We start from the raw sequence: 27,538 nt of genomic DNA, 5'->3' as shown, positions 1-27,538 counted from the left end.
AAGACTACAAAAGAATTGATGTATTTGTGTTATGGTGCTAGCAAAGAATACTTAAAGTGCTATGGAGTGCCAGAAGAACAAACAAATCTGTGTTGGAAGAAGTATAGACAGAATGCTCCTTAGAAGTCAGGATGTAGAGGCTTCATCTGTCATACTTCAGACATATTATCAGGAGGGACAGATCCCTGGAGAAGGGCATCATGTTAGGTAAAGTGGAGAATCTATGAAAAAGAGGAAAACCCCCAAAGAGTAGAAGCAATGGGCTCAAACTTCACAGCAATTGTGAAGATGACACAGAACTGAGTAATTTTTCATTCTGTTGTGCATGAGGTTGCTATGAGTCAACCAACTTAATGGCACCTAACAACAACTACATGGAGCAAACAGTAGCCATATGTAACAGTTCACAAAAAAAAGAGACACAGAAAGAAGTCTCAGGGGAGTAAAAAGAAATAAATCAGTGTAAGAAAGGATTTTTCATCTGTGCATTCATTCTTATTTAAGCAGGCAGATAGAAACACAGCAACAACCTGGGCATCAGCAAGACAAACCCCACACACTAAGGATGCTAGCGCAAACAGAGAAGGAAACTGGGTCTCGTGACATTTTTCAGCTCTGGGCATTCTACCTTTGGACTTCTTGTTTTGTAAAGAAATTATTCTCTTGGGTTTTTAAGTCATGTTTTCAGAACTTTCTGCTACTCATGGCTCAAGACATTCTTATCTGATTCAATCTCCCAAATTAACTTCTAGACTTCTTAAATTTTTTTTTACATTTGTCTTTAATCCATCTTAATTTATTTTTGAATATGCTGAGAGATACGGGTCCAATTTTATATTCTTCCAGATGGATAGCCAGTTGTGCCAGCACCATTTATCAAATCCCACTGAATAGAAAAAAAAATCTTTGTTTCATGTTAAATTTCCGTATATACTCAGGTCTATTTCTGAAATTTTAGTTAATTCAACTGATACACTTGTCTTTTTAAAATATTGTATATATGTGATTATAATGGCCTCATGTTGTTGTTGTTGTTGGGTGCCCTAAAGTCAGTCCGACTCATAGCAACCTTAAGTACAACTGAATAGTATACTGCCTGGTCTTACACTATCCTCACAATTGTTCTTTTGCTTTATCATATTGTTGTTGCTACTGTGTCCATCCATCTCATTTGGGGTCTTGTTATTTTTCACTGACTCTCCACTTTACCAAGAAGTCCTTTCCCAGGCACTAGTCCTTCTTGGCAACATGTCCAAAGTACCAGAGATGAAGTCTCAACATCCTCACTTGTAAGGAACACTGGCTATACTTCATTTAAGATAGACCTATTTGTTCTTCGGGCAGTCTGTAGTACTTTCAATATATTTCTTCTTCAACACTATAATTTAAATGAATCGAGTCTTCGACAGTCTTGCTTATTCATTGTCCAACTTTCACATCACATGAGGCTAATGAAAGTACCATGGCTTGGGTCAGGCGTACCTGAGTCCTCAAAATGATATCTTTGCTCCTTAAGACTGTAAATAAATCTTTTGTAACAGATTTGCCTAATGTAATACCTCATTTGATTTCTTGATGGGTGCTTCAGTGAGCAGTGAATCCAAGCAAAATGAACAACTTTGCTTGACAACACTGACAACTTCAATCTTTCTTCGTTTATCATGATGTAATTTATTCTCCAGTTGTGAGGATTTAAATTTTTTTTTTATTGTTTTACACTGAGCTACAATCCCTACTGAAGGTTGCAGTCTTTGATTTTCATCAGTGAGACTTCAACTCATTTTTGCTTTCAGAAAGAAAGGTTTTATCATCTGTAAATCTTAGGTTGTTGATGAATCATCTTCCAATCCTGATGCCACAATATTTTGCATAAATCTAATTTCTCAGATTGTTTGTTCAGCATACATAATAAACCGTTTAATATCTCCTTGCTCTGTCTGACTGTCACTTGGTCTGTGTGCAGGTTGTTCAGGAGTATAATTAGCTGTTCTTCACAATGCTATAAATAGTTGGTTGTGATTCACACAGTCCAATGTCTTTGCATAGTCAGTAAACAGTTTTGTAGTCTTCTCTGCTTTCAGTCAAGACCCATCTTTCATCTGCAGTGATATTCCTAGCTCTACATCCTCTTCTGAATCTAGCTTGAATTTCTGGCAGCTCACTATTTTGTTGCAAGCTTTTAAAATTTATCTTCAGCAAAATTTTACTTGCACATATAGTAATGTTATTGTTTGATAATATCTGTATTCCTTTGGGTCACTTTTCTTTGGAATGGCACAAAAATGGATCTCTTCCAATTAGTTGGCCAACTATCTGTCTTCTAAATTTCTTGGCATAGTTAAGTGAGTGTTCCAGTGCTGCAATTTATTGAAACATTTCAATATATAGTCTGTCCATCACTGTCCTTGTTTATATACAGTGCCTTCAGTGCAGATCAGATTACCTCCTTCAATACCATTGGTTCTTGATAATATGTTACCTTTTAAAATGGTTGAACATCGATCAATTCTTTCTGATACAGTGAATGTGTATTCTTTTCACCTTCTTTGCATGCTGCCTATATCAGAATCCTGGTGTGGCACTGTGGGTTAATGCGCTGGACTGTAAATTCAGTTTGAACCACAAGGTCAGCAGTTCAAGCTCACAAGCCGCTCCTTGAAAACCCTGTACAGAGTTACTACAGGTCAGAACCGACTCAATGGCACTTAGCAGCAACAACATATTATTCAATATTTTGCTCATGCTATTCTTCAACATTGCAAGTCAATGCTTGAATGTTTTCTTTAGTTCTTAACTTGAAAAGCGCTAATCATGTTCTTCTCTTTTGGTTTTCTAACTCCAGTTCTTTGCACATTTCATTATAATATTTCACTTTGTCTTCTCAAGTTGCCCTTTGAGATTTTCTGTCCAGTTCTTTTGCTTCATCATTTATTTCAGTTGCTTTAGCTTCTCTATGTTCAAGAGCAAGTGTCAGAGACTCTTCTGACATCAATTTCGGTATTTTCCTTCTTTACTGTCTTTTAAACAGCCTTTCGTTTTCGTCATATATGTTCTTGATGTCATCCCACAACTCCTGGTTTTAATTAGTATTTAATGCATCAAATCTTTTTTTGAGATTGTCTTTAAATTCAGGTGGGATATACTAAAGGTCATATTTTGTATCGCATGGGCTTGTTTTCATTTTCTTCAGCTTCAGCTTGAACTTGCATATGAGCAATTGACGGTCTGTTTCACAGTCAGTCCGTCGCCTTGTTTTGGGTGATTATGTTAAGCATCTCCACCATTTCTTCCCATTGGATTCTTATGTGTTCCATCTGGTGGTGTCCACATGTATAATTGCCTTTTATATTGTTGAACAAAGGTATTAACAATGATGTCATTACTCTTGCAAAATTCCATCATGCAATCTCCAACATTTTTTTTTAACTACCAATTCCTCTGTGTTTCCAATTTTCACATTCCAATCACTAGTAATACTCAATGCATTTTTGAATGCATGTTTGATCAATTTCAGATTGAAGACACTGGTAGATTTCTTCAATTTCATCAACAATGGTCTCATAGTACTTAAAAATATATACAGTAAAGCTATTTTATCCATACTATTTGCGAGTAGCATGGTAGTTCTATAAAATAAGCACTAGACTGCTAACCACAAGACTGGTGGTTCAAACTCACCAGTCACCCCAAGGGTCAACGATGAAGCTTTCTGCTCCCACAAAAAAATTTACAGCCTCAGAAACCCTATGCAGAGTTGCTATGAGTTGGAACCAATCGGATAGCACTTAACAACAACATTTGCTTCAGAATGCATTTTTGATAGTTTTTGTACATTTATGCTTCCACTTTAAGGAACTCTGGTAGTGTAGTGGTTGTGAACCATAAGGTCAGCAGTTTCAAAACTACCAGCTGTTCCGCAAGAGAAAGATGAGGCGTTCTGCTCCTGTAAACATTTACAGCCTCGGAAACCCTGTACAGGGTCGCTATGAGTTGGAACAGACTCCACGGCACAAAGCCAACCACCACCATACTTCCACATTAAGATCCCTTTCTGAACTTACAAATCACCCTGTCATTGGGAATTTATTTGTGGTCATCATGATTTCTACACATTCATTTTAGAATAGCTGATATTCTTCTGACTGAGTCTTCCCATCCATAAATATTGGCCATCTTTCCATGTCTTCGGATCTTGTTTTGTGCCTTTTAATATTTGAAATCGTTGCCATCAAGTTGATTCTAACTCAAGGTGATCCAGAGAGTTCCTCAGTGGTGCAAATGGCTATGTGCTCAGCTTCTAACTGGCAGGCTTGTTATTTGAACCCATCCAGAAAGACCTGGTGATCTGTTTCTGAAAGGCCTCAGCTTTGATAACTCTATAGAGTACAATTCTACTCTGCACACACAGGGTTGCCATGAAGATTTTATAGATTCCCTTCATATTAGATCAATGCCACCTCTGAAAATTGATTATAAGGTACTTCATAGTATTTGTTGCCATTGTGGTGAAATATTTTTTTTCTGACTTCTAGATCTAGCCAGTTATTACTTAATAATTACTATAATTGCATAACAGTAGAAATTAACTTACATCTGGGACTATTCTAAGAAATTTACATGTAGTAACTCATCAACACCCTACAGATTAAAAACTGATACACTATCTACAGATAAGAATATTCAAGCACTGAGAAATTAAATAATATGCCTAAATATTTTATTTCACCAAGATTAGTTAAATTGCCACTGAGCTAGTGAAGAAAAGAGCTGTGCTTCAAATGCAGGTTACTTGGGATCCAGAGTCTACTATCTATAAATCTGTGCTACCTTGCATGTGATGTTTATGTATTTATTTTATAGGCACTGAAGAACCAAATTTGCTTCAAATTTTATGTTTTTGAAATTTCTAAAATTTCAAAATATATAGTTTTTTTGACAGGCAAACAAAGGGTTGTTTTATTGAATGACTGATCTATGTAATTGCCCAGGCCACTATATACAGACAAGAGCGAGGCAGCTTTATTTCTTGGTCTCTTCCTCCTAGGGCAGAGTCTTGATGATCTCTTCTTTCTTTGCCTGGAGCCATTCCTCACAGTGCTTGCGTGCTTCCTTGGTCTTAGACCTGCGGGCCTCAGCCTGGTCAGCCAGGAGCTTCTAGCGGGCCTTGTCTGCTTTCAGCTTGTGGATGTGTTCCATGAGAATCCGCTTGTTCTTAAACACATTTCCCTTTACTTTCAGGTATAGGCTGTGATACATGTGGCGGTCAATCTTCTTAGATTCGCGGTATCTTCTGAGCAGCTGGCGCAGAATTCTCATCCTCCTCATCCAGGTCACCTTCTCGGGCATTCTAGCACTGGCAGTACCTTTCCGCTTACCTATGCCCATATGCCTGCCCTTCCAGCTGGCTAAGGTATTTTTCCGGCATTAAACCCGAGAACAGACAGTAACAGGCTTGCGGATGATACGGCCATCTTTGATCAGTTTCTAGATTTGCTGACGGGAATTGGCATTGGCGATTTCATTGGTCTCATTGGGGTCCAACCAGACCTTCTTCCTGCCACAGCGCAGAACCCTGGAGGCAAGCCTCTTTTGAAGCCTGAGTATACTCATGGCTGCGGCCGCAGCGCCGAAAGGAAACATATAGTTTTTGTTCATATATTATTGCTGTTAAGTGTCGTTGAGTCAGTTCTGACTCATAGTGACCCTATATAGGGTTTCTGAGGAGCATCTGGCGGGTTTAAGCTGTCAAATTGTGGGCAGTAGTATAGTGCTTATCGTATAGAATCACACCAGGACTCTATTTTGTATTTATGCAATCATACATTTAACAAAAGTGCTAATTGTATCATTTTCCATAATATATAATATAAATTATTAATTGCTAAGACATCGAAAAACAATTTTGAATAATAGTAAGTGAATCTTTCTTAATGTCCTGAATCTAACTAAAATGGTCCTACGAATCTCACCATTTAGAATGCTATTTAATTTTTTTGATTAATCATCTTAAATATGATTCTATTTAAGTGTTTTTCTTCTTGTTTTACTTTGTATTTTTTTAAAGTAGTAATGAGGGTTATATTTTATTCAAAACGTTTTCATCATCTATTGATAGGATCATGTTTTTCTACTCTGATTTATTAATGTAATTACACTAATACATTTGCTAACATTGAAAAATCTCTAGCAATAATTAGTAACCATTTGGTTGCTAATTTGGTCTAGAATATTTGCCTTTTTATACATTGCTGGATTCTTATATGCAATTAATTATTTCAAACTTTTACACATTTTGAGAAGCAATTTTGGTTTATATAAATGCTTTTTTGTACCATTTTAATCATGTCTTGTCACTAAGGTTATGCCAATTTCATAAAATGAATCTGGGTGCTCTCTGTTTTCTGTGAGGGGTGGGGAGTGTTAAACAGCTTCTGAACCATTAGACTTACTTGTACTGCTCACTTTTAAAATCACCTTTCTGAATTTCTTGGTAGATAATTGGTTTTGACAAGTTTCCTCCTTGTTCTGAAATCATTTTGGGTTAATCATATGCTACTAAGAAATAATAAATTTTCTCTAGATTTTTAAAATTAGTTGCTTGAAATGGATTCCTCTGATGGTTTCAGTCTCTCCTGTATTTCTTATTTTTGTTCTCATTATTCTTCAATCTGGATTATGAGGGGCTTTCTATGTTATTGTTGTTAAATCATATTCAGTCAGTTCTGAATCATAGCAACCCTGTGTAGTGTTTCTGAGGAGTGGTTGGTGGATTTGAAGTGCCAATCTACAGCACCATTCCAGGACTCCTATTTTATTGTTGTTGTGAAGTGCTGTCGAGTCGGTTCTGACCCATAGTGACCCTGTATAGGGTTTCTAAGGAGTAGCTGGTGAGCCTTGCAGTTCAAACGGCTTTGCAGTTTAGCACATTAACCCACAGCACCACACCAGGACTCCCCTATTTTATTAGTATTTAAAAAAAAAAATCAATTTGTTTTTCTAATTACAGTTTCCTTTTTATTCTCTCTTTCTACTTTCCTTCGGTTTGTTTTCCTGATAAATAGCTTTATTAATTTCTTAAGATATAGAGAAAGTTCCTTTTTTGTTAGTCTTTATTCTTTAAATATATTGTCTAAGAAATATATTTTTCTTATGATTATGGCTTTCCCTGTCTGTCATAAATTCATACATTTCGAAAGTAGAATGCCCCTTCCCATTGATTTCTAATTTTTGTCATCATAATGCAAGAAAAAATGGTATATTTGTTTATTTATCTTTTTGTTATTTACTAAATTACATGATCAAAAATGTTACCTAATACAGTCTTACTAACAAAAAATTATTTCACTATTTTAAAAATTCTTTTTGTACTAAATACACAAAAGCCATTTTTACAAACATTTAATAAAAATGAGAATACTATCATTTCTATCTGACAGATATAAATTTCAGTAAATAAATTAGAAGAAACATCAGATAATATTATATAATGGCTCTCTTATTTTTTTTCTACATCTAATTCTGAAGGAATTGAAGGTGAATATTCCATTACAAATGTGTTATGATAACCAATCTCTTTTACTAATGTTTTGCTTTATAAATTAAACTACTATATTGTTTAATGTATGCATAATATGAGCATTGTTGTTGTTATGTGCCGTGGAGTCGGTTCCGACTCATAGCGACCCTGCACAGGGTTTCTGAGGCTGTAACTCTTTACAGGAGCAGAAAGCTTCATCTTTCTCCCGCGGAAGCGCTGGTAGTTTCGAACTGCTGACCTTACGGTTCGCAGCCCGATTCGTAACCACTACGCGAGCATCCTCATCTTTAAACACATTGTGTCCTTTATAACGTACCAAATGGCTCTCCTCATTTAGTTTACTATTTTTAACAGCAAATGCCAACTTTTCTGGTATAATATTGTCATCCCGTTGCCATTTTTTTTATGTTTACTTGGTATCTCTTTGTCTATCTCGTTGTTTTTTTCATTCCTTATCATTTTGTTTTTTATAAATATCATATAACTTTAAAAAACAATTAAATAATTTGTGCTTCAGGCAAAATTCAGTACATTCACATATTATGTAATTAAATAACCTAGAAAATCTTAGGCCCCTCATCTTTGGCACTGTGGATTAATGCACCAGACTGCAAAGCTGTTTGAACTGCAAGGTTGGCAGTTCAAGCTCACCAATCGCTCCTCAGAAATCCTATACAGAATTGCTATGGGTCAGACCCGACTCGACGGCACTTAACAACAACAACAACAACATCTTATTTTATGACTACTCATTATTTTTCATGATGTTTCTCCTTTATTCTTATAGTTTTTGTTAAATTGGTCAGGTTGCTATTCTTTATCTTCCTCTTCTCCCTGATAATTAGGTGGGTCTTCAGTACATTTTGCATTTCTATAATGTTTACTACACCCCCCCCTTTTTTTGTTTTTTTTTAACATTTTCAAGTATATAAATTATATATATTTTAAAGTTTTTATTGTGAATTATGTGGGTTTACATGAGAGAAAATCAGTTTACATTCATCCTATCATATTTCCTTTCACTGCAATGATTACAATCCCCTCCATGCATCACCAAACCCTAACCCTAACCCTGCCCCCAGCTGTCAGCTCACAGTCCTTCTCCCTCCCTGAGTCCAGTGTCCCTAGTCACTCCATCTGTCCACATCATCGTCTCCGCCTCCATTTCTTGGGTCACTGTTTCTCTGGGTAGGGTCCTCACTCTGCTCTTCTCACTTGATGGTCCCAGGGACCTCCGTTCCTGGACTGCAAAATCAGTCACTCCTCTCCTTTTGTTACAAAACAGCTACCTTTACATTTCCAACCCTCACAGTCAGTCCTGATAGCAATTATTCACTATTGTACCTCAGGAATCTTATCCCCATCTCTTTTTATTAGCCCCATCCCAACAGGTTGCAAATAATTCAATGGAGATTCTACCATCCTCCACCGGGTTTGGAACTAGGCTCCCTCCTGAAAACTTGTAAGCCAGTCAGTTCTTGCCTCTATAGCACCCTCCCATTTTGGGTAGCCAATGTTTAAGTTGCCCATCCATATCAACCCTGTGTACTGAGTGGGTGGGAGTGATCCTTGCTGTAAAGATTTGTTTCCTTTTTTGAGCTACTACATCTGTATAGGCAAAGTTCATCAAATTGTAGTGAGTTACTCTCTGTTTTCCTCTTCTGTCTTCTTCTAGTCAAGTTCTGATCATCCAGCCACTGAAGCCTGGTCAAGTGGGTACCGTCTGCAAGTATGGGTGTTCTTGTGCATCTCCCCTCACTTCATATCAGCTGGATGCTTCGCTTTCCGCTCTAGTCTTCTGTGGCCATGGGCCAGAAGTCCCTGGGTCTTGACATACTGCTGGCCAACCAGGTCTCCACCGGGTTCACAAGAGTCTATTGAATGTGGTCGGACTTAGCTCCCAACTTCATTGCTGTTTTTCCCCCTCTTTCCCTTATCAGTGACCAACGTGGTCATCAGCCAGACCACATGCCTGCTCATGTATTCCCCTTGAGTCTAAGTCTTGGAAGGGGATTTGTCTTGAGGGAACCTGACTTGCCTTGATGGCTCTCAGGCGAACAGCTTGCTTGTTCCTGTAGTAGTCAATCAGACTGTCATTATTGTTTTTTCTTTTTCCTGCCGGTCTTTCTTTCACAAAGTATCTTCAGTTCTTCTAGCCACTCTTGGCTGGTCTACTTGTCCTTTCAAGTGGAAATTTCCCAGCTCAGATGATTCTGGGTGGGGTTCAGGATTCCACCTATGGTCTTATGCAATGCAAAGGCTCCACAGGAAGCCTCTTTCACCGGGGAACTTCTAGTCCCCTTTAAGGTATTCCAATCAGTTATAGGCTGAAGATGAACTTACACGCTTTCTATTGTGATGTTTCTGGCTATTCCTTTCTCTCCCCCTCAGGTGTCTATCTATCAAATATATTTTTAAAAAAGAAAAGTTGCTGTAGATTTGATTCCAACTTGTGACGACCTTAATGTAGAACTGTGTTCCATGAGGCTTCTAATAGCTTATTCTTCTAAAGTAGATCATTAAGCTTTCTTCTAAGGTGCATGTGTTGTTAGGTGCTGACTCATAGGGATCCTATGCACAACACAAGGAAACACTGCCTGGTTCAGTGCCATCCTCACAATTGTTATGTTTGAACCCATTGTTGCTGCCATTGTGTTAATCCATCTCCACAGGTGTTTTCAATGACCCTCTGCTTTTGCAAATATGATGTTCTTCTCCAAGGACTGGTCCCTCCTGACATGTCCAAAGAGCTCAAGAGACAAAAAATATCACTATCCTGGCTTCTTAAGGAGCATTCTGGCTGTACTTCTTCCAAGACAGAACTATTCTGACAGCTTGTGTACTTACAATATCCTTCTTAAACACCATAATTCAGATACCTTAATTCTTCTACAGTCTTGCTTATGTGTTTGTCTAACTTTCACAAGTACATGAGGCAGTTGAAACTAGTATGGCTTGGGTCAGGCACTTCTTAGTCCCCAAAGGGACATTTTTGCTCTTTAACACTTTAATGATGTCTTGGTCAGCAAATATTACAATGCTGTATTGTTTGATTTCTTGACTGCTGCTTCCATGAGCATAGATTGTGAATCCTAGAAAAATGAAGTCTTTGACAACTTCAATCTCTTCTCCATTTATCATGATGTTATTTTTTGGTTTACTTGTGAGGATTTTCATTTCCTTTACATTGAAGTACAATCCATACTGAAGGCTGTGGTCTTTGATCTAAATCAGTAAGTAATTTTAGTTCTCTTCCCTTTCAGAAAGCAAGTATGTATCATCTGCATATTTCAGGTTCCTCCACTTCTAATTTCATGTTTTTCGGCTTCTCAGATTACTTGGAAGATTATCTTCCCCTAACACTTTCCTCCCCTGTTGGATTTTATTAAGATAGGAAATTATCGTCCCCTGCCACTTTCTCCATTGTTGGATTTTACTGAGACAGGAAAGTACTTCTAGTTGTAGTCTTTTGCAAAGGTTTATCATGTGGTGTTTCTTACATGTTCTGTCATCAGCATTTGAGATTTAATGACATATTCTGCAAAGCTGACCTATCACTGCTCCTCTCCTCTTCTTAGGTCTTGATTTTGTTTCAGTTAATATTCCTTCTTGAGTATTTCCTTAGATAATACACATTGGTAACACAGTCTCTACATTTTTATGTCCTTAAATGTCTTTAATTTACACTGAGAAATGTATGATATCTAAATTGATTGAACTGACTTTGCAGTCCAGTGCATTAACCCACAGAAGCATTAATTTGGATCTTAACAAAGACTTCTCACTCTATTTTAACTAATTGATCATATTATTCAGTTTGTAAATTATGGATTTTTTGTTTGCTTTGTTTTTAGTATTTCTATTTTTAAAATGCTGTTTTTCCTTACTGAATATTTTGTAAGTCCTCTTATTGAAATTTTTTGTTTGGGTTCCAGTTGTCCTTTATATCATTCATTTTCATTTTCATTTTTTTTAGCAGCTTCCTATGCAGTTCTGTAGCCTATTCTAATTCCTGCAACATTAAGCATGTTGATGTTTTCCTGGAGTGTCTTACAACAGTGGAATTCAGAAATAGGTCTTTTCACTCCTTGATTTCCTTAGCTGGCACTCTATACAGTATCACGGTAAAAAATACATCTTGTTAGGTTCCTTCACCTCATGAGGGACCAAGGCAATTAGCTGCTTTTGAAAGGTAGCATTCATTCAAACAGTGTCCATGAGGAAGGCCAACCTCTGTCTGGAGCTAGGAAGCTACAACATTCTTATCTTCCCCCCAGGGCCCTTTAAGGGGAGAAGTCCCTATGCCAGCCTTGTCTTGTAGGACCCTTTAAAAGACTTTCAGGTCCCATCTGCATCCCTGATCACTGCTTTGTTCAGGGGAGCTAAGTCATGGCTTTTGTAAATGGGGGGATGCAACACCATTCAAGTCATCATCTTGCCAAAATCCTGTATCCATATTTATAGGCTTGTTCCACTAATATATTTTTTACATTTTTTAAAGCTTTCATTGTGAATTGAGTAATAGTTTACATGGGAACATTGGTTTTGCACTTGACCAATCATATTTCATTTCATTGCAATGATTACAATCCCCTCCATGCACCATTGGTTAACAGTATTTGCCTCTATTCCCTCTCCCTCTCTCAAATTCTTTTGATGTACACATAAACACACAGGAATATATAATCGTTTAAACAACCAAAGGGCACATTTTGCAAGCCAGCCTCTAGCTCTTCTCTTCCTATGAGTCTAGAGTCCTCAGCTGCTCTATCTCGCCAAGCCATCATCTCTGCCTGGGTCTCTGCTGTCACTGCTTCTCTGGTTAGAATCCCATGTTTCACTCATGCCGTTCCCGCCTGATGATCCTAAGGTCCTCTGTTCCTGGAAAATAACTACTCCTCCCTTTTCATTACATATCTTCTACCTTTACAGTTGTGACAATCACAATGCCACAAAATTTTTGTTTCATTAAAACAAAAAAAGGATTATTCTTGATACGGGACAGGTTTAGAGTTAACCTCAGTAATATTTGTATAAAAGATTGGCTAAGCCTCATCTTTACTGATGAAGATCAAAGACCATAGCTTTTAGTATGGACTGCATCGCAATATAAAGAAAGAAAAATCCTCACCACTGGACCAATAAACAACATTCTTATCAATGGAGAAAAGATAGAAAGTTGTCAAGGACTTTATTCTTCTTGGATCAACTATCAACACTCATGGAAGCAGCAGTTAAGAAATCAAATGACATATTGCATTAGGCAAATCTTCTGCACAAGACCTTTTTAAAGGGTTGAAAAGCAAAGATGTCAGCTTGAGGACTAAGGTGCGCCTGACCCAAGCCATGACATTTTCAATAACCTCATGGTGGTGGTGGTATGCCGAGGAGTTGGTTTCAACTCATAGCGATCCTGTACAGGCTTTCTGAGGCTGTACATCTTTACGGGAGCAGAACGCCTCATCTTTCTCCCACGGAACAGCTGGTAGTTTCGAACTGATGACCTGTGGTTCACAGCCTGATTCGTAACCACTACGCTACACATATGCATGTGAAAGTTGTACAGTAAATAAGGAAGACCGTAGAAGAATTGATGCTTTTGAGTTATGGTGTTGGAGGAGAATATTGAAAGTGCCATGGGCTGCCCATAGAACAGATCTGTGTTGGAAGAAATGCAGCCAGAGTGCTCCTTGGAGGCCAAGATGGCCAAACTTTGTCTCTCATACTTCATACATATTGTCAGGAGCGACCAGTTTCTGGAGAAGGATATCATGTTTGGTAAGGTGGAGGGTCAGAGACAAAAAGGAAGACCCCCAATGAAATGGATTGGCCAAGTGGTAGCATCAATGGGCAACAATAGTGAGGTTCGGGCAGTGTTTTGTTCTGCTGTATATAAGGTCTCTAGACTCGATGGCACCTAACAACAACAACAACAAGCCTCAGGATACAGCCCACTAAGGAAGTATAGCAGTGGGTAGCAGAGCTTGAAGAATCTGCTTCCTCTCTTCTTTTTCTTCCTGCCGAAGCAGCACCCCACAGACTACACTAGACTGGCCTTGGACAAGAAATGACATGAGGTAAGAAGCAGAATCATTTTTATGGGGATTGGAGGCTGCTGAGAAATAGTGGTGAGGGTGAGAAAGTAAGTCCCAAAGCTACTGTAAGGAATGAGGAAACTTTCTGGGCAGGGAAGACTAAAAGTGGGTTAGACTTAGAAATCAATGGATGCCTGTCATTACTAGTCTGCCTTCATCCTTTCTTCTCTTTCTTTTTCAATTTAGTTTTGCTTTAATTAAAGTTATATATGGAGTCCTGGTGTGGAGCTGTAAAATAAGCACTGGACTGCTAACTGCAAGGTTGGCATTTCAAACCCACCAGTCACTCCTCAAAAACCCTGTACAGTCCCTAGGAGCAGCAACTGACTCAACAGCACTTAATAACAACAGTTATATAGAGACACAGATAACATGATAATCTGTTTCTAGAATTTAATATCAGATTACCTTCCTACCCCCCTTGCTACTTCTTTAAAAAAATTTTTTAATTATTATTTTTTAAACTTTTTATTGTGAATTGAGTGAAGGTTTACAGATAAGATCATCACTTTTACATTCAACAAATCATACATTTTGTTTTATCTCAAATGACTGCAATCCCCTCCATGCAACAACAGTTATCCTGCTCTCTCCCAGTGGTTCCTATTTGCATTCCAACCACCTTCCTATCCTTTCTCAACTTTGCTCTTAGGAAAATGTTGCCCTTTTGAATTTGAATGATTGGCCATTCCTGGTGAGCATACCTTATTAGTGGTGTTGTTCCCCGCCCCCATATTTTTATCTACTGCTTGGCTGAAATTTGGGTCATGACTGTTACTTCCTTTCCAGATCTCTTGTTAAGTCTGTGAATGAAGAATAAATGGCAGACAATTCATTTTAAGGCGTCTTGGTGTGGCGCTGTAGGATAAGCACTGGGCTGGCAGTTCAAAACCACCAATCGCTCCTCAGAAATCCCATAGAGGGTCACTATGGGTGTGAACTGACAATGACACTTAATAACAATTCATTTTAAAATCCAAAAGGTCATTACACAATACAGATTATTAACTGATTCTTTTCAGACTTACAGTGCTGTGGAATAAAAGAGTTCTTATTTGTAGACCTCACCTAGTTTCACAATTTACCCTCACATCCAACAGTCTTTATTAGAGTTAATAAGCTTTCTCACTTGGTCAAGAACACTGTAAGAATGTGCACAGCACAGAGAGTTGCTGCAGAGAAAGAGGATCTTTTATTTTATCATTTCTCTAAAACTGTAGGATGATTTTATGCAGCTGTTTCATAAATGTGTCTCAGACCTGATGGGATAAATTCTCTTCAAAGATGAATCAAAGAAAATAGCATCCAAGAATGCAAAACATGCTGTTGTTACCCTAAACCCATCACACCTACAGAGAGCTCCACAGCTGTAAAAATCAACAATTCCCAATACCCAGTAAACCATATGAAGTGATTTAAAAGAGAGAGACAGAAAGACAAAGATCTGTGGGACACCCAGTAAGATTTACATATCACCACCATGAAAACAAAGCCATTCCCAGTTCCAGTTATATATATTTCTAAATAAAACATGTAATTAACAGTAGTCACCTGTCAGTCAGTAAAACTATATAAAATGATTATAAAATCAAGTTAAGGGATAGGCCATAAAATTGGTCAATGGAAATGAAAACAGTAGATTTTTCTAGATTTGAATTCCTCATGTAATTGCATTAACAAGGTCTGTACTTATCCCTCCCATCAGCTGAAGCTGCATTTTCTTGTGTCATTCAAGGTCTAAGTGGATATGGGACTGAAGAGTTGTTTTACTCCATGGACAAGCTAAATTAGCATGATTCTTTGGAATGGTTTCAAAGATCTTTGGCTACTATAAATATTTTTTAATTTTTCATTTTTATTATGTGTATGATGTCAGGAGCTGTGGCAGGAAGCACATTTTGTCAATTAAATAATTAATCCTACAGCATAATAATCAGTAAGGAAAAACTGACATTTGTCAGGTTTAAAGAAAAAGAAAGCCAGGGAGGTTTTTTCATTATGCTTGCTCAAGAAAAACATAATCTGATAGCTACCTTTCCTTGTTCATTTCTCTCCTATACCTAGTCTACCTGCTACAAACATTCCTCGTGTCATACCACAGGAAAAGAAAAGTCTGTGTAATGCTTCATTTCGTTCATTCCCATCCACCCAATCATAGAATCATATCAACTGTATTTCCTCAATGTCTCCAGTTTGCTCACTGATTTCTATCCACAATAAAAGAAACTCAAAGCAAAACAAAACAAAAAACCAACAGTTACCATCAAGTCAATTCCAATTCATGGCCTGCCACATTGCCCTCATCTTCATGCAAACTGGCTAAAATGTCTTCATTTCACTCCAAATAAACCAAGGGCAACTATTATACGGAATTGCCTGTTTCTCCTTTGGTAACACCACAGAGATTAGAAGACTGAGTGTTAGGCAAGACCTGTACTCTAGGGCACAGAGTCAGTGACATAGCCACAGGGGACTAGAGTGGAGGGTGAAGCATCCAGCTGATAAGAAGAGAGGGCATATGCATAAGAACACCCACACTTGCAGATAATACCCACTTATCCTGGCTTCAGTGACTGGATGATCAGAGCTCAACCAGAAGTAAAAAGAACAGGAAAAAAAAAAAAGTATTCACATACAATTTGATGAACTTGACCTACATCTATGGAAGCAGTAGCTCAAAAGAGGGAACAAGTCCTTACAGCAAGAATCATTCCCACCCTCTCCACACACAGAGTAGACAGGGATGGGCAACTTGGACACTGGCTACCCAAAATGGGGGGTGGGGGGCTACAAAGGCAAGAAGTGACTGGCTTACAAGCTTTCAAGAGGGAACCTAGATCCAGAGGGCCTGGGGAAGGTAGAATCTCCAGTGAGTAGTGTTCAATCTGACTAGGCGGGGCTGATGCAATGAAATGCAGACGGGGCTCTTTTGATACAATAGTGAATAATTGTTATCAGAACCGATTGTGATGGTTGGAAATCTAAAGGTAGACATTTTATAGCAAGGAGGGGAGTGATTAACTTCTCAGTCTAGGAGCAGAGGTCCCTAGGACCATCAAGGGAGAAGAGCAGAGAGCAGGACCCTACCCAGAGAAGCAGTGATGCCTGAAATGGAGCCAGAGGTGATAATGTGGAGTGATGGAGCAGCTGGAGACTTTAGATCCAGAGAGGGAGAGCGACTGTGTGCTGAAGACCTGAGGGGTAAGGGGGAAGGATTGCAGGGTATACCCTTTGGTTGGTTGGTTGATGAGGCATGGAAGGGATTGGCAATGACGATATATGATAGACTGAATATAAAACTAATGTTCTCCCATTTAAACTATCACATAATTCACAATAAAACATTTAAGAGAAAAAAGAAACAAAAACGAAACAACTCTGTAAGGAAAAAAAAAAAAAAAGAAGAAGAAGACTGAGTGTTAGATATAGACTGGTCTGAATTCAAATCCCAGTTCAGCTTATTCTAGTCAAGGGACTGTAAGTCTCTCCATGCTTTTAAAGTCTCAGTCTATTGGAACCTACTTCAGAAGGTCACTGTGGAGGTCAAATGATAGTGCTCATAGCTTGCTGAGTCCATAGACTGGTGCACACTGAGGAATCAGTACACTTTAGCTACATGTTCATGATCAGCAGTACATTCCCTCTGTATTTTTAGTAAATAACAAATCTGTCTCATAAACCATGCCAAGTGAATTGCGGCACCACGACATCCTGTACTTTTGCTTTTCCTTTCACCTCTGTTTTAAAACCTCGTCTCACTATTCCATTCAGCTGCTCCAGACAAGACGCCTCCATCTGTTGCCTTGCTCACTTTCCCTTCCCTGCTTCTTTCATTCCCCAGTCCTTGGCTTTAAGGCGCTGAGTAATAGTACTATTTGGTCCCCTAAGAATTTCAGTCCCAGGATTTCCACAGATGGTATCGCCATGTTGTCAACAACAGTCTGCACTGGATTAATGCTGCCTAGGAGGTGAAAATTTCAGCTCACTATTTTTAACCTGTTTAAGCATCCATCCATTCTGCCAAAACTAAATACTTGCTTAGGGTGGAGACAAGCCTTCCCAGTGTACCATGCCACATGTGCTGCTTTATTTCTTCTAATAGTATTCCCAGTGTAGATCCCCCCACCCCCAATAGGACATTAAAAAGTTATGTTTGTTGCAAAAAGTAAAACTTCATACTGAGCTCAACTGCATGCATTTATACCTACTTTTTTTTAAAAAATGGTGAAAAATATACCCTGATAATGTATGTCAGCTGTGAAGACCATATTTAAAATATGGGGTTTAGAATTAGAATGCATTGTACAATGTTGCTCAAGCTCCTTGATTTGCCAGGAGAGTGTTCTATATTTATCAGTGCATGTTCTATACAGGGCCTTAAAGTACTGGATTAAAAATGTTAAAAATATTTTGTTTCCTTTCATAAAATATGCTATCAGAAATTAATAAATCACATTTTAGGAGGAAATATTCCTTATAGAAAACTCAAATGAGTTTCCTTTGACATAAACTGGTTTAGGTGAGCGAATGCTATTTCATTCTAGTTGGAATGGTTCTTTTTATAATGCAGAGATGCATGGACATTCTTCAAACTTTTGAATAATTTTTTATATTATGTTTTCCTAAAGTTGTTCCTGACCAGTATTAAATTGCTACTCATACTGCCTATAACGTGACTGGAGAAGCAATATGTTGTGTATGGCAGGGCTAAAAAAGTTCATGGAAATATTCCATTATCCTTTAGTTCCATTTTTCTACTAACTTTATGAAGCATCTTCATATGGTTCAAGTTTATTTTCCTCCTCAATTAAATTAGCTAAGGGATGTTAAATTCTATAGTACAAAACAAACCTGAGATTTTTCTGTTAGATGTAATTTTACAATATCTCAGACTATATTAGAAGAAACAAAATAATTTGGAGTCCTGGTGTGGAGCTGTAGGATAAGCACTGGGCTGCTAACTAAAAGGTCAGTGGTTCAAACCTACCAGCTGCTCCTCAGAAACCATAAGCAGGTTCTCTATGAGTTGGAACCAACTTGATGGCCTTAACAACAACAAGGAACTATAGAAATCGGTATGTTTATGATAATGAAGTAAATTACAGAAGTTATTATTTCATTAATGAATTATGCAGGCAGAAATCTGAGTCCAAAAGTGTTCAATAACTATGTGTGAATATAATGGATCATATTGTGGGGACTAGGTATAAGGTATAGGACTCCTGTTGTGGTGCTGTCAGATAAGCACTGGACTGCCAACCACAGGGTCAGTGGTTGAAGCTCACCAACTGCTCTTTGAAAACTCTGTACATGTTCCCTATGAATCAGAATCAACTTGATGGCACTTAACAACAACAGGTAGAAGGTATAATTTTAATACCCTATGTTCCCTGTGAGGAAAAAGATTTGGTGCTCCCTTTCACACCATGTCTTTGAGTAAAATAGGTAAAAACATACAGGTGGGCTTGATGGATCATGAAATTATCCAGGAGAGTAATTCTTACTTTCTTATAAGGGAAAATTGAGTTTCTTGAGCCAACAACTCCTGTTCTCCTCTTGCCCGTTGTAACTACAAAAGTCATAATGTTTGTGGGCACCTTCAGGAGACTGTAATGGAACCCTAGAGACCTGGATTTTAAGTTTAACCATGTGCAGACTCATAAACCTCACATGCAAAATGTGAAGCTGGGAATCCTTCCCAACCTTGAATTTCAGTACATGTGCCAGGGTCCAATGCTTCCAGAGGTGGCTATCTACAACTAATATGCAATATTCTGTTTCTGTCTAATATCTTAACATCTGTATCAATGAAGAGGACATCACAATCAAAAAAGAATCATTATCACTGAAAAGGTGGGAAAATTGGCACCCAAATTAACATTTGCACAGTCTTTGTTTTATTAGAACAATTACTTACCTTGTCTGGTGTACTCGTCTGCTTCTCTGTGAACCAAATCCTTTACTCTGTTTCCATAAAGCAGCCGTGAGGAATCATGATCAAAAGCTTTCAAGGTTTCACTGGAACTGTAAGACTTCTGTGTAGGGACTCTACACTCATCATTGTCTGCTGAGGAATTTGTATACCTCCGTTCTTTTTCTCGTCTGCTCTTGGTCAGGGAGCAATAAGGCCTACGTTCTTTCACATCCATACTTCATTCCTTCTGTGTGCACATCAGTCCTGTTTGTTACAAATTATGCTCAGTGTTCAATTCTCATTGGCCTCTCTGTAAAGATAAAAGGTTGACGTGATGTCAGCATAACATTCATTTAAAAGCCCACTACACTATGACCTTCTCAATCAGAAGTATGCAAGAAAACAATCGGATTCCCTATCTAGGGAACTGGCTTTCAAAAAAGAAATGAAAATTTGTAAAATCGGTGTAAAATATCCAGTATCACCAAAACAACAGACACAAAATCTGTTCACGAGAGAGAGTTTACACTTCCTGCTAAAGAGAACTACAGATGCTTGCCTAGTACATTAGATCTGAGTCTTCACATTAATACAACAAAATGAAGCTCAAGCTCAAATTTCACTACAGAAGCCAGCTAAAAGTTGGCCCACCAGTTCAGTAAATTTTTTACAATGAAAGTTTCCTTTTACAATATTTTCTCCATTCACAAATAAATGTCCTTTCTTGTTCTTACAAAAATATATACTTCTGTTGTCCTTCTTTCTTTTTTTTTAATTGGGAGTATTTGAAAGATACTTGAAATTTAAACACTGCATTGAACATCTTGTTATTTTTTTTTACAAAGACTTTTCCTGTAAAAATTCCAAGGCACAATTTTCATGTTTTAAGAATATCAATGCCTTGAATTGTAGAAAAGCTGATCCTCCTCTCACACCCTTCTTAAAATTCATTTTCTTCTCTAAAATGTGAATTCAATCAATGCTATCCTGATATTTAAGGCAATTTCAGTGGCTAATTTGATGGAGTAGTTTTCTGCAACTGCCAGTGGCAAGAACAAGTTAGAAGGAACAAGGCAAATTGCCTTTCTTTGCTTAGCAACTCTCTTTTTCCTGAATTTGCTGAGCTGACAGTGGGAAGTTGGATAGAAAACACTCTGCTGCAAAAGATTGGGTCTAGGAGAGGGATAGTTGCCCAGGGCTAATTCGCATTTTAAATGTCCTTCTTTGTCTTTATTCTTTCTCATTTTGTCTTTCCTTTTAATCTGAAGGTCCCTGAAGGCCCGTCTTCTGCCCTCAGTGTTTTCCCCTACCCCACTTTTCATTTGAAGGATTCTACAGTCAACTTGAAACAAATGATTTCCCATGAGCACCAGGTCTTCTTCTTGGCTGAAAGACTATAGGGTTGTGACCCCTATTTAGATACTTTCTTCCACGTACAATCTCCCTCTCAACAGTCTCTCTCTCTTTCTCTCTGCATCATTCTCTATCATTATACACACCACATCCCTCTTTAATGTGCTTCCAACTTGGAGTCTTGCTGCTGGTGCTGACTCTCACATGTTGACTCAGCTTACATTGAAGCTGTCAACAGTCTTGATCCTTCCTCAGCAACACTACAACTCTGATGGCTTTTACTTTCTCCCTTCTGCTAACCATCTATTCATCTATTAGAAGAGTGGCTAGACTCTCTGGACCAGAATGACCAGAGTTCCAGTACCTACACTAGGAAATGTTTGCCCTTGTACCTCCCTGCTATATCCTCAACCAAACTCTACCCTCTCCTACCTATATTGCCAGCAAAGTGTTGCCTCACATGGATTCCACATTCCTCTGCTATTGAATTGTGCTCGGTCATTAAAAGTAGTTGCTAATATTTTACGTAGGCTTATGAAATGTATCTCTACACCCCTACACCTTTTATTTCTTTTTCATTCACATGGCTTAAAGGGAAAAAACAAAACCAAAAACTAATGGTGCTGCACTGTAGGAGAAGCACTGGACTGCTACCCGAAGGGTCTGTCGTTCAGACCCACCAACCGCTCCTCGGAAACCCTATCCAGGGTTGCTATGAGTCTGAACTGACCCACCAGCAGCACTAACAACAATGATAATATTTGTAACTGACTTTTTCTGACGCTTTTACCACATTACTCTCTTTACCATTTCTTCCCATCGCTCTTCATAGAGGTTGCATTGCTCTTAAAATATAGAGTAACATAGAAAAATATATAGATTTTGTTTTTTGTAATAGGGCTTTTTAGATTCAAAATATTTATAAAAGTTTCATTTATTTCCCTAAGTTGCTTTCCTTTCCGTTTAAGATAATGAATAATTTCAAGTTATGTTGACAGAGTATTTTTATATACCATGATTAAAACAATAATAAAGCAAATCCCTTTATTCCAAAACACCAACATAACTTTTGACAAATATGTACTGAGTACTACCATGGTTCTGTTCTACATGCTGAGGACACAACGTTGAATAAAATAATGTCTTTGCCTTCATGGTGCTTATAATTAGTGAGGGAAAGAGGTATATATATATTTTCTGACAGTCAATGAATATAACTGAGTTCAAAAATAATTTTGCTCCCAAAATAGTATTGATCTCTTTGGAGCAAGGCTATATAGATTCTTGAAATTAAATGTTCTTTAAAAAGTTTTAAACCGACCAGAAAAAATATATTCAAGCATTTTTACTTCTAGAACTTTTGGGATTCAAAACCTTTATAAAAGTTTCATTTCTTGCCCTATAATGGCATCTATTTTAAAATAAAACATTGCTGTACATACACATATAAATGTAGTTTCATACTTAAAAAATGAAGCCAGAAGACATCTTTAAAATTTTCCTCTGCTGAAGTTTTGCTTCAATTAGTAGCACCAAACAAACTCAATTCCACGGGCCAAATCATGTACTTTTTAAAATAAAGTTTTATTGTGGCACATTTATATATATTTTGTCTGTGTGTTCATGCTACAAAGACAGAGTTGCATAGTTGCAACTGAGACCTTATGGCTTGCAAAGTTTAAACTGTTTATTATTTAACCCTTTGTAGAAACAAACTTGCCACACCTGACTTAGGCCATGTATTTTTAATTGTAAGTTTTCTTTGTCAATTTTTATCTTTAAAATTCAAAAAGTATTGTCTTTACTACATAGTTTTCATGATACAATGTTACAAACCTGCAAATGAGACAAATACGAAGGTCTAAAACATGATAACATGAATTTGGTGGTGATGGTGTTCCTTTGAGTTGGTTCTGGCTCATAGTGACTTTCAATAGGGTTTCCAAGGCAGCAAATCTTCACAGAAGCAGAAAGCCTCATCTTTCTCCTGTGGACCAGCTAGTCTATTGCAGCCCAATGCATAACCACTGTGTTACCAGGGCTTTTTTAATCTGAACATGCTGTTGTTGTTAAGTGTTGTCAAGGTGGTTCCAACTCATAGCGACCCTGTACAGTGTTTCTGAAGAGTGGCTGGTGAGTTTGAACTAACAAACTTTCAGTTCAAGCTGACTTTGCAGCCTAGTGCATTAACCTGCAGCACCACATTAGGACTCCAATATGTTGTTGTTGTGAAGTGTTGTCGAGTCGGTTAGGACCCATAGTGACCCAGTATAGGGTTTCCAAGGAGCAGCTGGTGAGCTTGAACCACCAACCTTACAGTTCAAGTGGCTTTGCAGTCTGGCGCATTAACCCACAGCACCATACCAGGACTCCAGGACTCTAATATACACCATCATAATTAAATATATAATTTTATGGCAATGTTACCAAGCTTCATAAATTAAAATCCATTAAATTTTAATAAATTGGAGGTTAAAAAAAACACCCTAATTTTAGTAATTCTTGAACTTTACAGAACATCTCTAGTACCAAATATCTGAATTTTCTGTATTTGTGAAGCAATTCTTGAATGCCAGGATACAAATCAGGAAACAACATTTGCATACACCTTCAAAAAGAAATGATCTTAGAGATTCTAAACAAAAAAAAAAAAAAAGCTCTTTGCATTTGTCTTTCTATCATTGTACATAGTCTAAACTGCTCAAAGATTTAATTTATACTATAATTTTACAACTACTTTTATGCTTTGGATAGAGATTAATAAGCCCAATATGATTTCACAAGGCCGTTTTCTGTGTTATCTACTGCATTCTAGGCTGAAGAGGAGAAGGTTAAAAGATGCAGGCTGCTTAAGTAGCACGAAATTGGTGGAGCACTTTGATGATGATTGCATAATCCTGCACAAGGAAGAGGGTCACTTGTGCATAATCAGCATAAAGCACTTAATGAAGAGGACATTAGCTGCATCAGTGGACAGGCTCTTTGGAAAATAAGGAAAGTTATTATAGAGTTAACTAAAATTTTTTCATTGAACTGGCTTCAACTATAAGAGAGTTTCAAACTGATTTGGTAAATTTTTATTAACTACTTGGAAAACAAATCAGTTACCAACCATAGCGCTCCTCTGGAAAACATTTTGCCTTATAGCAAATTGCATTACTTGGCTATGTTTTTCCCAATACTTTGCAAATTTTTGAATGAATGAATGTAACAGCAGTTCTACCCTGCACACATGGAGCTAATATGAGTTGGAACTGACTCAATGGTAACTAACAAAAACAACAGGGTGATCACATAACCTCTATATCAGGTGGCTGGTGTTTAAATACATTTTGAAACCTGATCTGACAATTGATTTCATACCAAATTGTTGCTGTTTTCAAACCCATTATTGTCGGAAACCCTGTACAGGGTCGCTATGAATCGGAACCGACTTGATGGCACTTAACAACAACAACAACATTGTTGATTCTGATTAACAGTGACCCTAGATGGCAGAGTAGAGCTGCCCTATAGAGTTTCCAAGGCTGCAAGTGCTTATGGAAGCAAATACCATATACTTTTCCCAAGGAGCAGCTGGTAGGTTTGAACTGTCAAACTTTTGCAACTGATCACTTTAATCACTGAGTCACCACTGCTCTTACTGTTTCATAATACACTCTTAATCCAAATTAATTTTTAAATTGTATCTTTAGAATGTAATCGGATTTTAATTATTTGATTACAATTTGTCAGATCCACAACACACATTCCTAAAATCAATTGAGTTATAAAATTCTTTGACTTTATATATCTATGTAGTGACTGAAATAAGAACAAATATCCAAACCTGAGCATGAATGAGCTTAACCAACAGGTTATTTGTTCCTTCAGGTTGGAGGTCCAACCTGACGGTCAGAGAAAGAGGTTTCTGTAAGAGACATAGCAGATTTTCTCAATCTCTGCACAATGGTTATCTTGTACCAAAAATAATTCTTTGTTGAAGGGGTTCTGTGAATGGTAGCATGAAATGATTAAGTAAAACTGAACAGAAAATTTCAAAGGACAGTTCAAGAAGACAAAATAAAATATCATAATGAAATGTACAAAGACCTGGAGTTAGAAAAACAAAAGGAAAGAACACATACAGCATTTCTCAAGCTGAAAGAAATGAAGGAAAAAATTCAATCCTGAGTTGCAATACTGAAGGATTCTCAGGGCTAGATATTGAATAATGCAGGAACTATGAAAAGAAGATGGATTTAATACAGAGGCACTGTACCAAAAAGAACTGGTTGATGTTCAACCACTTCAGAGCTAGCGTATGATCATGAACTGAAAGAATTGAAAGGAGTCAAAGCTGCATTGACAAAAACAAGGCTCCAGGAATTGGTGAAATACAAATTGAAATGTTTTAACAGATGAAGCTCAGGAGGCGCTTACTCATCTATGACAAAAAACTTTCAAAGATAGCTACCTGGCCAATCGACTAAAAGAGATCCATGTTTGTGACAATTCCAAAGAAAGGTTACCTAATGGAATACAGAAAGTATTGAACAATATCATCAATATCACATACAAATAAAATTTGCTGATGATAATTTTAAAATGGTTGTAGCAGTACATCGACAGAAAGCTACCAGAAATTCCAGCCAGATTCAGAAACGGTCATGGCACAAGGGATATCATTGTTGATATCACATGATTTTTGGCTGAAAGAAGATAATCTCAGATTATCTGTACCTGTATTTTATTGATTATGCAAAGACATTTGATTGAGTGGATCATAAGAAACTATGGATAACATTTTGTGCAATGGGAATTCCAGAACAATTAATTGTGCTTGTACATAGACCACAAGGCAGGCATTAGAATAGAACAAGGGGATATTTATTTTTCTATGAATTGGAGCTGCCCTTGGGTCAGCTCCAATTTATAGCAACCCTATACACAACAGAATCCTATGCACAACTGACCAGCATACAGATGCTAAATCGAATGGAAGATGTGAGGAGGTAAAAGAAAAGAAGAGAAAATTCCTGTGCCATCCTCACAATTGTTATGCTTTAGCAAATTGCGAACCCATCTAGATGGGGGTCATTTTCTTTTTCAATGACCCTACACTTTATCCAGCATAATGTTCTTCTCCAGTGACTGGTCCTTCCTGATAACATGTCCAAAATATAGGGATGAAGTCTCACAGTCCTTGACTCCAAGGAACATTCTGGATGTAACTCTTCCAACACAGACCTGTTTATTAAATAGTCTTCTCCAACACCCAACCTCAAGTGCATCAATTCTACAGTCTTCCCTATTCAGTGTCCAACCTTCACATCCATATGAGGCAATTGAAAGTATCATGGCAAGGGTCAGGCATACCTTATTCCTCAATCTGATATATTTTTTCATAAGCACTTTAAAGAGGTCTTGTGCAGCAGATTTGCCTGCTTCCATAAATTATTGGATTTATTGACTGCTGCTTCCATGAGTGTTGATTGTAGATCTGAGCATCATGAAGTCGTTGACAACTTCAATCTTGTCTCCATTTATCAGGATGTTATTTACTGGTCCAGTGGTGAGGATTTTTGTTTTCTTTACACTGAGGTACAATCCTTGCTTCAGGCTGTGGTGTTTGATCTTCATCAGTAAGTATTTTAAGTCCTTATCATTTTCAGCAAGCAAGGCTGTATCATCTGCATATTGTAGGTTGTTAATGAGTCTTCCTCCAATCCTGATGCCACGGTTTTCTTCATATAACCTAGCTTCTTGTATTATTTGCTCAGAATACGACTGAATAAACATGATGAAAGAATACAGCCCTGGCACACACCTTTCCTGAATCTAAACCGCTCAATATAACCTTGTTCTCTTGGAATGACTGCCTCTTGGTCTACGTATAGGTACCTAATGAGCATAATTAAGTGTTCTGGAATACTCATTCTTTGAAATGATCTCATAGTTTGTCATGATCTACATAGTAAAAAGTTTTTGCATAGTCAATAAAGCACAGGTAAACATCTTTCTGATAGTCTCTGCTTTCAGCCAAGATCCATCTGACATCAGCAATGGTATCCCCTCATTCCATGTCCTCTTCTGAATCCAGCTTCAGTTTCTGAACCTTCCATGTCAATGTACTGTTACAGCCATTTTTGAATTATCTTCAGCATAATTTTATTTGCATGTGGTATTAATGATATTCTCCAATGATGTCTGCATTCAGTTGGGTGATATCGCTTTCAAATGGGCACAAATATGGATCTTTTGCAATTGGTTGACCAGGTAGCTGACTGAAAATTCTTTGCAGAGATGAGTGAGCACTTCCAGTATTGCATTATTTTATTGAAAGATTTCAATTTGTATGTCTTCAATTCCTGGAGTCTTATTTTCCCCTAGTAACTTCATTTCAGCTTGGACTTACTTCCTTCAATACCACTGGTTCTTGGTCATATGCTAACTCTTGAAATGGCTGAAGAGACACCATTTGTTTTTGATACAATGACTGTGTAAATCTTCCATCATCTTTTGATGCTTTCTGCATCATTCAATACTTTGCCCATAGAATCTTTCAGTATTCTAAATGGAGACTTGAATTTTATCTTCAATGCTTTTGGTTTGAGAAATGCTGAGCATATCCTTCCCTTTTGGTTTTCTAACTCTATG

At 37.6% G+C, this 27,538-nt stretch overlaps 1 protein-coding gene across 1 annotated transcript in view; it reads right to left on the bottom strand.

The window, feature by feature from the left end:
• Nucleotides 1-19,858, bottom strand: part of TENM3 (teneurin transmembrane protein 3) — a 672,586-nt gene extending 652,728 nt beyond the window's left edge. Inside the window, exon 1 of the mRNA XM_006834421.1 lies at nt 19,550-19,858. Coding sequence (XP_006834484.1) covers nt 19,550-19,781 — 232 coding nt within the window. The 5' untranslated portion in view covers nt 19,782-19,858. The remainder of the gene's footprint in view (nt 1-19,549) is intronic.
• Nucleotides 19,859-27,538: the final 7,680 nt, after the last annotated feature.

The sequence above is a fragment of the Chrysochloris asiatica genome, unplaced genomic scaffold (genome assembly GCF_000296735.1).
Source record: "Chrysochloris asiatica unplaced genomic scaffold, ChrAsi1.0 scaffold00011, whole genome shotgun sequence".
Lineage (NCBI taxonomy): Eukaryota > Metazoa > Chordata > Mammalia > Afrosoricida > Chrysochloridae > Chrysochloris > Chrysochloris asiatica.
This window is presented reverse-complemented; position numbering and strand designations above follow the sequence as displayed.